This window comes from Biomphalaria glabrata, chromosome 17, assembly GCF_947242115.1.
Source record: "Biomphalaria glabrata chromosome 17, xgBioGlab47.1, whole genome shotgun sequence".
NCBI lineage: Eukaryota > Metazoa > Mollusca > Gastropoda > Planorbidae > Biomphalaria > Biomphalaria glabrata.
In genome coordinates, this window is record NC_074727.1 from 14584862 (window position 1) to 14596924 (window position 12063).

A 12063-nucleotide genomic window follows, 5' to 3' on the forward strand; every position below is an offset into this window, starting at 1 on the left:
GACTTGAATCTTTCCAATCCTGATGTTAATTTTACAAATGTTTAATATTCATATTTCAGTATAATTTCAGAAGATAACTTCATTAATTATTGTCTTTCAAAAAAAATAAATTTGAAGTCCTCTAGTTCATTTATGTAATGCAAGAACTATTGATTGCATTGTATTTGATTATGCAAAGTGAATACACCATCAGTACTATCCATTTTTCTAATATTAAATAGAATTGTTACAAAACTTAAATACCGGTATGACACGTAAAATATGAATATTTTGTTTCCTATATACAAAATATATCTGAATAGGATTTTCAAAGCGTATTTCGTATTTAGAAAAAGGAAATATTTAAATTAAGCAATGTCCAAAACAAATACCACATCCACTGGGTCTAGATCTTATAGTTGTGTGTTCTAAAATTGTAGATTTGTGTTCTGACTTTGAAGATGTGTGTGTTCTGTTGTACTCGCATGGAGTTCTTTCGCTTGTCTCTCTTAGACAGTGTCTCTTCTGAATGTCTTTGATCTGCTGCATATATCTCAGCACTTTAAGTAGAAGTTTAACTCTGTGTAGTCTAGATCTGGACTTCTTTAGACAAACGCAATGCATCGTCATCTATTGATATCTATATGTGTCTAACTGTAGTACTAAAATATTACGTGTATAATCATAATTATTAATATAACAATTTTTCTTATCGACATGTAGTAGACACATGTAGTCAAAAGTTTACCATTCAAGTCAAAATATTTTGTTTACTTTTAACTTTATTGTGTACTTGAAGCTAAATCTGTTTAAAGTGAATTATATAATCTAGGAACTATTAAGATCTAATGATCAATCTCTTATTATTGCTAACAACTATAAAAAAAATTAAATTGGTATAGAAGGGCTCAATTATTCTATTATATGCATCTTAGTAGTGGCTAAAGATTTGTAAATTTAAAATTACTAGAAGTGTTTATACTAATTATTTTATTAAACAACATAAACGGGGTTAATTTAAGAAAAAGATATTGACATTATATTAAATATTATTGTCTTCATCCTAATATTACACACATTACATAATTCATCATATCCAAGTAATGGGATATATATATCATTATAAGGAGCTGACGAAGAGTATAAAAAGATAATATTCTCATTCCAACCTCCTTACAGTTCAAATGTCCTGCTGTAAAAGCGTGTCCTGTTAAACGTAAAACAAGTACTGAACTATTTTCTCTTCCATAAAATGAGAGCTCAATGTATTGCTTTTATATTTGTTCCATTTCATTCATAAATCTAAATTTCAAATTAATGCTTATTTTTTTTGCGTTATCTCCCTCTTCATAAGCAGCATAGACATAAATAAATATAGACTGGCCGAAGGAAGTAACTTCATGTAACTTGAAAACATGTATATCTATTGTATTCGGATTTCCGAATTATGAAAAATTGCATGATCTTCATTCTTAGAGATTAAAAAAAAACACTAGTGAAAATAATGTAATACTTATAAAGGTTATGAATGGAATAGATATGAATGCATTAACTTTTATACTGCTCATAAATGCTGTATAATAAAGTACACAAAATTGCAAGTCACACATTTTCGTTTCATACAACTCTTTAATCGGCCAGTCTATATTTATTTATGTCTATGATAAGCAGATAAAAGAATAGAAAAAAGTGTTCGTATTCTTGTCACTGTTGAAACTGTTCATTAAACATTCCCTTCTATGTTTTGTACAAACTAAATGCATTTATTGAACTCTTCGTTTTGTATTCTTCCAAACCAACATTTAGGAGTCATTTGAGTTTGGCCACTGGACTGACAGAACATAAGCTACAGCTGGACATGTTGCCATTCAAGAAGGAGAACTCGGTATCTTCGATTGGAAAGGAATCTGAAGGTATCTTAAGAAACTAGTTATCTCCCTTAGTTCTAGTACTAAATGATTAGAAAGTTTAAATCTTTATTTGTACACAGCTGTCACAGTATGTGTCAAATAACTATTCTGTGATATATTAACATTGGGAAATTCAACAAATATTTAATCCCTTGGGATGATAATGGTTATAAAATCTGAAGCGACCTCAGCATGTTTGCGAGACTATATTTGAGATACATTGGGAATCTAAAGGGACCTAAACATGTTTGGGGTTTTAAAGAATTAGTCCTATATATGATTAACAAAAAGGGAGTTTTAATATTTAGTCCTATATCTGAAGGGACATTTTTTTATCTTTTAAGATTCAAAGATCTAGATCTAGTTATTTATCTGGGATAAATTAAGATCAGAAAATTTAAATATGTAGTTCTGTATCAGAAGGAACCTTAAAAATCTTAGGAATGTCAACATTTAGTCAAATACCTGAGATGCACAAAGATCTTAAGTATCTGCTGATCAGACAGCTTTTGAAGAATTTAACTTCTCAACTGATATGTTGTCAAACTATCATTTTATATTTTTTTGTAAGTTAAATCTGTTTCATTTGCTGCCTCCCTGATTAAGCCTAACCGGCACAATCCTTCATTTGAATAGATCCTTCATTCATTAAAAAAAAATAGTACAATGTCTACATTTAATGTCTACACCTGCTGTTGCCAGTATTAAACATCTTGTAAAAGACTTTTTGACCTGAACAGACCTCAATTTATTTTTACATTTTTTTTTACCTTTATTTAACGTCTAAGATAATACATGAATTAATAAAAAAAAAAAAAAACCTAACCAATTATTTAATCAATAAGTTAATCCATTAATTGACTTTTTATAGAGAAAAAAGGGGGGGGGGGAGAGATAAATATTGCAGTATTGATTGTGTCGTGCTTTCCCTTTTATAAACATTATATTTTTTGGTGCTTTTTTTTGGTGTGTTTTTAATTTTGTTTGTGTTTTTTCTCTCAACATTAAGAACAGAACAAAAATGAAACAAAATAGACTTTTTGCTATAAAAGGATGACAAATATAATTTTCTCTTTTCCCACAAGACTATTTCACTAAAAACTCAGCAGTCAATGTGAGGAATCGTTCGGTCCAATTATTCCATTCCTATGCGGCATTATTATGGACTATGAGCAGAAATACGGTATCAGGGGCCGGTTATGTACCGCGGGTCGTAGTTTAGGCAGCAATGCTTTATGGTGTTTGTTTTGTACTAGATCTAACTCTGCGGTGTGTCCACAGAAGAAGACTTGTCCCCACGACTGACCCAGCTGACGGAGCAACATAAAAAAGCCATCAGGGCCATCCGGAAAATCCGCTATTTTGTGGCCCGGAGAAAGTTCCGAGAGGCGTTGAGGCCCTATGACGTCAAGGATGTCATAGAGCAGTACTCTGCTGGTCACGTGGATATGCTGGGCAGAATTAAGAACCTACAGGGAAGGTGAGAGAATAAGTAGACAACAAATAGTTAACTATTTCAAGGCATCGAAAGTCAACTTTTTCGTAACATTTTATAAGTGTACTTCTTAACATTTTATAAGTGTACTTCTTAACATTTTATAAGTGTACTTCTTAACATTTTATAAGTGTACTTCTTAACATTTTATAAGTGTACTTCTTAACATTTTATAAGTGTACTTCTTAACATTTTATAAGTGTACTTCTTAACATTTTATAAGTGTACTTCTTAACATTTTATAAGTGTACTTCTTAACATTTTATAAGTGTACTTTTAACATTTTATAAGTGTACTTCTTAACAGTTTATAGGTGTACTTCTTAACATTTTATAAGTGTACTTTTAACATTTAAAAATTAACATTTTAAGAGTGATTTGATTCAGACTCTAAGTAGCTGCTGAATGTAGCTGTTGTGATTTTATTAAGGTTATGAATGCAGCATTTAACTAGTGATTTGGTCCAGGAACTGGATGTAGCTGTTGATAGGTGATTTAATCCAGGAACTGAATGTAGCTGTTGATAGGTGATTTAATCCAGGTACTGAATGTAGCTGTTGATAAGTGATTTAATCCAGGTACTGAATGTAGCTGTTGATAAGTGATTTAATCCAGGAACTGAATGTAGCTGTTGATAAGTGATTTAATCCAGGAACTGAATGTAGCTGTTGATAGGTGATTTAATCCAGGAACTGAATGTAGCTGTTGATAGGTGATTTAATCCAAGAACTGAATGTAGCTGTTGATAGGTGATTTAATCCAGGAACTGAATGTAGCTGTTGATAGGTGATTTGGTCCAGGAACTGGATGTAGCTGTTGATAAGTGATTTAATCCAGGTACTGAATGTAGCTGTTGATAAGTGATTTAATCCAGGTACTGAATGTAGTGCTCGATAAGTGATTTGATCCAGAAACTGAATGTAGCTGTTGATAAGTGATTTAATCCAGGAACTGAATGTAGCTGTTGATAGGTGATTTAATCCAGGTACTGAATGTAGCTGTTGATAAGTGATTTAATCCAGGAACTGAATGTAGCTGTTGATAGGTGATTTAATCCAAGAACTGGATGTAGCTGTTGATAGGTGATTTAATCCAGGAACTGGATGTAGCTGTTGATAGGTGATTTAATCCAGGTACTGAATGTAGCTGTTGATAAGTGATTTATTCCAGGAACTGAATGTAGCTGTTGATAGGTGATTTAATCCAGGAACTGAATGTAGCTGTTGATAGGTGATTTAATCCAGGAACTGGATGTAGCTGTTGATAGGTGATTTAATCCAGGAACTGAATGTAGCTGTTGATAGGTGATTTAATCCAGGAACTGAATGTAGCTGTTGATAGGTGATTTAATCCAGGAACTGAATGTAGCTGTTGATAGGTGATTTAATCCAGGAACTGGATGTAGCTGTTGATAGGTGATTTAATCCAGGAACTGAATGTAGCTGTTGATAGGTGATTTAATCCAGGAACTGAATGTAGCTGTTGATAGGTGATTTAATCCAGGAACTGAATGTAGCTGTTGATAAGTGATTTAATCCAGGAACTGAATGTAGCTGTTGATAGGTGATTTAATCCAGGAACTGAATGTAGCTGTTGATAGGTGATTTAATCCAGGAACTGGATGTAGCTGTTGATAGGTGATTTAATCCAGGAACTGAATGTAGCTGTTGATAGGTGATTTAATCCAGGAACTTGATGTAGCTGTTGATAGGTGATTTAATCCAGGAACTGAATGTAGCTGTTGATAGGTGATTTAATCCAGGTACTGAATGTAGCTGTTGATAAGTGATTTAATCCAGGTACTGAATGTAGCTGTTGATAAGTGATTTAATCCAGGAACTGAATGTAGCTGTTGATAAGTGATTTAATCCAGGAACTGAATGTAGCTGTTGATAGGTGATTTAATCCAGGAACTGAATGTAGCTGTTGATAGGTGATTTAATCCAGGAACTGAATGTAGCTGTTGATAGGTGATTTAATCCAGGAACTGAATGTAGCTGTTGATAGGTGATTTAATCCAGGAACTGAATGTAGCTGTTGATAGGTGATTTGGTCCAGGAACTGGATGTAGCTGTTAATAAGTGATTTAATCCAGGTACTGAATGTAGCTGTTGATAAGTGATTTAATCCAGGTACTGAATGTAGTGCTCGATAAGTGATTTGATCCAGAAACTGAATGTAGCTGTTGATAAGTGATTTAATCCAGGAACTGGATGTAGCTGTTGATAGGTGATTTAATCCAGGAACTGAATGTAGCTGTTGATAGGTGATTTAATCCAGGTACTGAATGTAGCTGTTGATAAGTGATTTAATCCAGGTACTGAATGTAGCTGTTGATAAGTGATTTAATCCAGGAACTGAATGTAGCTGTTGATATGTGATTTAATCCAGGAACTGAATGTAGCTGTTGATAGGTGATTTGGTCCAGGTACTGAATGTAGCTGTTGATAAGTGATTTAATCCAGGTACTGAATGTAGCTGTTGATAAGTGATTTAATCCAGGTACTGAATGTAGCTGTTGATAAGTGATTTAATCCAGGAACTGAATGTAGCTGTTGATAGGTGATTTAATCCAGGAACTGAATGTAGCTGTTGATAGGTGATTTAATCCAGGAACTGGATGTAGCTGTTGATAGGTGATTTAATCCAGGAACTGAATGTAGCTGTTGATAAGTGATTTAATCCAGGTACTGAATGTAGCTGTTGATAAGTGATTTAATCCAGGTACTGAATGTAGCTGTTGATAGGTGATTTAATCCAGGTACTGAATGTAGCTGTTGATAAGTGATTTAATCCAGGTACTGAATGTAGCTGTTGATAAGTGATTTAATCCAGGAACTGAATGTAGCTGTTGATAAGTGATTTAATCCAGGAACTGAATGTAGCTGTTGATAGGTGATTTAATCCAGGAACTGAATGTAGCTGTTGATAGGTGATTTAATCCAGGAACTGAATGTAGCTGTTGATAGGTGATTTAATCCAGGAACTGAATGTAGCTGTTGATAGGTGATTTGGTCCAGGAACTGGATGTAGCTGTTGATAAGTGATTTAATCCAGGTACTGAATGTAGCTGTTGATAAGTGATTTAATCCAGGTACTGAATGTAGTGCTCGATAAGTGATTTGATCCAGAAACTGAATGTAGCTGTTGATAAGTGATTTCATCCAGGAGCTGAATGTAGCTGTTGATAAGTGATTAGATCCAGGAACTGAATGTAGCTGTTGATAAGTGATTAGATCCAGGAGCTGAATGTAGCTGTTGATAAGTGATTAGATCCAGGAACTGAATGTAGCTGCTGTAAAGTGATTAGATCTAGGAACTGAATGTAGCTGCTGTAAAGTAATGTAACTGTTCTCCTCCTCAGACTTGATCAAATTTTGGGTCGACAGGGAAGTAAGAGCAAAGATGTTTATGAATCAAAAATTTGTTTGGCTTCAAGAATTGTTAAAGTAGAAAGACAGGTACGTATTCACATAATAGGCAGGTGCGTACATAATAGACATGTGTGTATTCACTTAAAAGACAGGTACGTCTTTACATATAATAGAAAGGTAGTCTTCACGTAATAGACAGGTACGGTACGTATTCACTTAATAAACAGGTATATAATATATATTACCAAAGTAGACTGATTCGTCTTTACACTGTATACAAGTGCGTCTTTAGTCAGGAGACAAGTATTTCTTTACATAGTATACAGGTGGGTCTTTTCACAGTAGTCAACATCTGTACTCAGTAGAAAGGTGTGTATCTTCTGCACAGTAGTCAACATCTGTACTCAGTAGAAAGGTGTGTATCTTCTGCACAATAGTCAACATCTGTACTCAGTAGAAAGGTGTGTATCTTCTGCACAGTAGTCAACATCTGTACTCAGTAGAAAGGTGTGTATCGTCTGCACTGTAGTCAACATCTGTACTCAGTAGAAAGGTGTGTATCTTCTGCACAGTAGTCAACATCTGTACTCAGTAGAAAGGTGTGTATCTTCTGCACAGTAGAGTACATAATGTTAGGGGAGATAATTAGAAATGTTGTTTTGTATTTTAGCCTGGACAACTACAGCTATGCATATGTTATAAGATAATTTGATTAGGCTGAATGTGTAGTTATATAGATTCATTTCTCTACTAGATTGTAATTTAGTTTTTGTGTCCTTTTTTTAGGTTGATGATATAGAAACCAAACTTGACTTACTGGTTGATATGTACAAAGAAGACCGGAAGTTACTTTTACAGCATTTGCAGTTCTCCTGTCAAGGCTCAACTAACAAAGGCGACCAGCCCCCTCCTCCCGCACCAGCCACAACAACGACGCCACAATTCAAGCCCCGGCCCATACTAATTGACAAACAGTTCACCAGCGAGCCGGCGACTCCAACCGCTCTCAGCTTTCCTGGCTCCGGGGTACGCGGCAAACCGATCATACAAAGAAACCTTTCAGATCTTAGCACGAGAATAAAAAAGCGAGTGACTTATCATCCTTTATCGCTGCACGACCCGCCGTCGCGGGCGCAGTCGGCCGCCAACTTTAATTCTGGCTCTCCGTTGTGTTCCATCTTGACCACCTCAGCTCGGACTGACCCCACACTCCAGGGCGACTCGACAGCGTGCTCGGTTAACGACTCGTCGGCATTACAATCTTCGCGCACGCTCGAGACAAGCGTAGATTTGCCCGTGGAGGAAGCAAGCAACACGGAGTTGTCAGAGTTCCACCCGGGTTTGAAATCCAGTGACTTCCAGCAGCACAAACTGCTACACCAGCCTTCTTCCATTAGTCTACCTCCATTGCCTAGCTCCACCTTGTCAACCCTAAGTGAACAGCGAAGCATTGAGTCCGACTCCAGCTTGTCTTGTGGTGAGGCCGGCCACGGCGCCCACCCATACTCAAACAATAACAACACGTCGGAACAGACTCTGCCGCCAGCAACGGACTTGACCGACCCAATCAAGGAAACGCCTTGCTGCCATCTTGAAGGACGCAGCTCTGCCTTATCCTCGAAGGCCCCTTCCTCCAGGCAAGAGGACACCAGTACATCAGACAGTAGAGATTATTCCGCTGATTTAATTATATGAAAGTCCGTCGTCTTCTTCGTGTGTATGTATTTATAAGTAACAGAGGGAAAAATAAGACAAAAGAATCAAAACCGCCGCCAAACTAAGATTTAAAAAAAAAATTATTTTCTAGAAGCGGCAAAAGGTTTTATCATACTCAGGTATTGGTCCGACATCTAAACCGAATGCGTCATCCTACTTGATTGCATTATCATACCTGATTGCGACATCTATCCTGTTTGCGACATCTATCCTGTTAACCGTCAGTTAACCAAGGATGTGGGAAAACGAGAACAAGCTGAAGAGAAAGATGTGAAATGAGATCTATCCCACTCAATACTATTGTATCTTCAACAACTATCTGACATTTTTTATTTGCCTCAGTAATTATCTGTGACCAACAAAAATGTTTATAATTTAGGTAGCTTAGAGTATCTCTTCATTTATTTTTTTTTTGGGGGGGGAGGGGAAAGGAGGGGGCCGCATATAAAGAGTTGAAGGACATTTAGTATCAGTTGGCGTCAGGAGTGTTAAGAAAATAAATCTGTTATTCGCACCCGTAACTTTCATTGTTACTTATGATTTAAATACTTCTAACAAATATTTACAGACTTTATAAATGAGTGCTCTATTTTGGAGGAAACTGAAAAAAAAAATAGAGCTTTAAATGACGAAGACATATATGTAAGAAATAAAGGGAGAGAATAAAACGTTTTCATTAAAGTTGCTATTTAAGTTGTTTAAGTTTTCAGCTTTCTGAAATTAATTTTTTAAAATTACAAAATGCTGTTACTAGTTTTTTAAACACTGATTTATAATTTAAGAAATTTCTTCACTTACATGACTAACTTTTAAATGTTTTAGTTAAAGTATCATATAATTACTTAAAATTACAATATAAGTATTCAAAATTATATATTTAGTAATTGCGAAAAATGAAGACAATTGCAGAGGTCTGCGTGGTGGTCCTGGAAGTCAAATTGAAATCCAGGTGAAGACTGGGATTTTTAATTTCAAGATTTGTGGGCACCTCTGAGTCCAACCAGCTCTAATGGGTACCTGACATTAGTATGGGAACAGTAAATGCGGTTGGTCGTTGTGCTTGCCACATGACACCCTCGGAAACCGTAGGCCACAGAAACAGATGACCCTTACATCCTCTGCCCTATAGACTACAAGGGGAACTAACTTTTTAAAGTACTCCTACCAATAGGCCACATTAAACAAAAAGAGACATGAAAACAAAAAAAAAGAAACATAAGACAATAAAACAGACATAAGCTCAAACAAGAAAAATATAAGAAACTAGTCCACCCACGGCGTAGCATACGCCGCTATTTTGCAAGTCCGGCCTTAGCCCACTGCAACCTATGCGACCGCAGTAGACCCCACACTTTCATAGAACCCGCGCTATTTCTAGGTGTAAATTATTACATTAAACCATGTTGTAACTTATAACAGAAAAAACGGAAATTATTAAAATCTATATAAAAAATCTTTATTAAAATTATTAAAATCTTTTGAAAACTCATAAAAATCTCATGAAATACATAGACAAAAATTGTCATTTCGGGGTGACATTAAATACGGAAAACGCCAATACTACGCGAGATAAAAAAAAACGGCATTATGCAATACCCGTAATTGTGGAATCTGAAGAAAGAAGCTTCTCGCACCTCAATGCCTCAAACTAATGAATAATTACTTGAAGTCAACAATTCTCGTAGATAGATTGAAACATTTGGTAATTCTCACCATTCATTGTGATCTATGTAGGAAATATAATTTTTATGATATACGGTATGACTTCGTTACAAGCAAGGCTCGTAAAGTATGAATAAAATGCCAATACGAATTCATTTTCTAATACAAACTCTTAATTTTCACTTATTATCCGTATCCCTACCCAAACTTGGCCCCGCGAAATCTGTTTCGCATAGGGCCTCACAATGGTTATGACAGGCCCTGCTATTTAGTGACGAGTGAGGGAGGGTGTATCTGTGTGGACATTACATTGATAGCTTTTTAAAAGCGTTTATAAAAAAAAATATTTAAACAAAATTTAATACCTGGACTCGAACACTCCTCCAGCCAATACACTAACCTTTGTACCGGAGAAGTGCTTATGAAAATAGAAGGTTTATAGTTATCTATTGTTTCAAACTTGAAAGCAGAGTATAAAGGGGACTAATTCAACTTATACCACCACATCAGTCAAGTACAATTTCTTTCCCTTGTTCGATACTTAACAGAATAATTAATTACCAATAGTTAATTTACTAATTCGTTATTTTTTAAAATCGATTCTTGGTTTGTCAGGGAAAAGAAATAAATGTATATAATTTCAACTTCATCCGAGATGGGGTGTCGGAGAAATAACGTGTACAGACTTCTTACAAAACAGAGTGAGTTGATAGAAGCTTTGTAAAAAAAAATAATTAAAATAAAACTAAATAATTAAATAAAACGGATAGCGTCGTGTACAAGCGCCTGTGTTCCATTGATTCAAATTTTGCTGTGATTTGTTTACGAGAAATCAATGACCTCATACCCCAGTCCTATGGCACATGTTACTTCCTCCATCTGTGTTTATTGTGTTTTAATAAATCTATACATACATTGATAACTGTTGCCTTTTTGTTTTTTATTAAATCTGTTTGTATCCTTATTTTCTCTTTTCAGTTATTTTTCTATCTATCTATCTATCTATCTATCTATCTATCTATCTATCTATCTATCTATCTATCTATCTATCTATCTATCTATCTATCTATCTATCTATCTATCTATCTATCTATCTATATCTATATCTATATATATATATATATATATATATATATATATATATATTTATCCATTCATCTATCTATTTATCTATATATCCATTCATCTATCTATCTATCTATCTATCTATCCATCCATCCATCCACCCATCTATCTATCTATCTATCTATCTATCTATCTATCTATCTATCTATCTATCTTTCTATCTATCTATCTATCTATTTATCTATATATCTATCTATTTATCTATCTATCTATCTATCTATTTATCTATCTATCTATCTGACAGTCTGTCTGTTGAGAGCGTGCGAACGAGAGATTTCTCTACGTCGATGTGAAATATCAACCTGAAACAAGATAGACATATTGTTGTTATTGTTGTTGTTGTAGTTCCAGTGTGACTCAAGGGTGTATGTTGTGTTATGTTTCTTGATTTGTTCCCTGATTATTCAGAAGATGCATGCGTATAATGGAAGTGTATATTAATATGTTTTGTTTGTGTCTATCAAACTTCTTTGTTTCCTTATTTTATCTCTTCCTTGTTTTACAACTTATTTGTAATTAGTCAAAAGTCTGCTTTAGCAAAAGCGCATTTTGTTCCACTTGGATGTCACACTGGTGGGTGTTACCTGGTTAGGGCCACGCCCCCTAGTGACGCCACTGAAATTGAAACACTGGCATTATTTCAGTGTGACAAAACTATAATTTTGTTTTTAAATCTTCATGAGTTCAAATGATTACACATGCTCTGGTATCACACAAAGGATAGTGCTGTAGACGGTCGTTGACTTGTAGCACCAAACTGCTGGTAGACAACTAAACTGCTGTAGGCTGCAGTAGGCGTATTC

The 12063-nt window shown here is 35.0% G+C and overlaps 1 protein-coding gene across 2 annotated transcripts in view; it reads left to right on the plus strand.

The window, feature by feature from the left end:
* The window catches only part of LOC106076837 (uncharacterized), a 217092-nt gene extending 206041 nt beyond the window's left edge, over nt 1-11051 (plus strand). For both annotated transcript variants that reach the window (XM_056015161.1, XM_056015162.1), the window contains 4 exons: nt 1786-1892; nt 3171-3369; nt 6748-6844; nt 7544-11051. In XM_056015161.1, coding sequence (XP_055871136.1) covers nt 1786-1892; nt 3171-3369; nt 6748-6844; nt 7544-8452 — 1312 coding nt within the window. In that variant the 3' untranslated portion in view covers nt 8453-11051. The remainder of the gene's footprint in view (nt 1-1785; nt 1893-3170; nt 3370-6747; nt 6845-7543) is intronic.
* The last annotated feature ends 1012 nt before the right edge of the window (nt 11052-12063 follow it).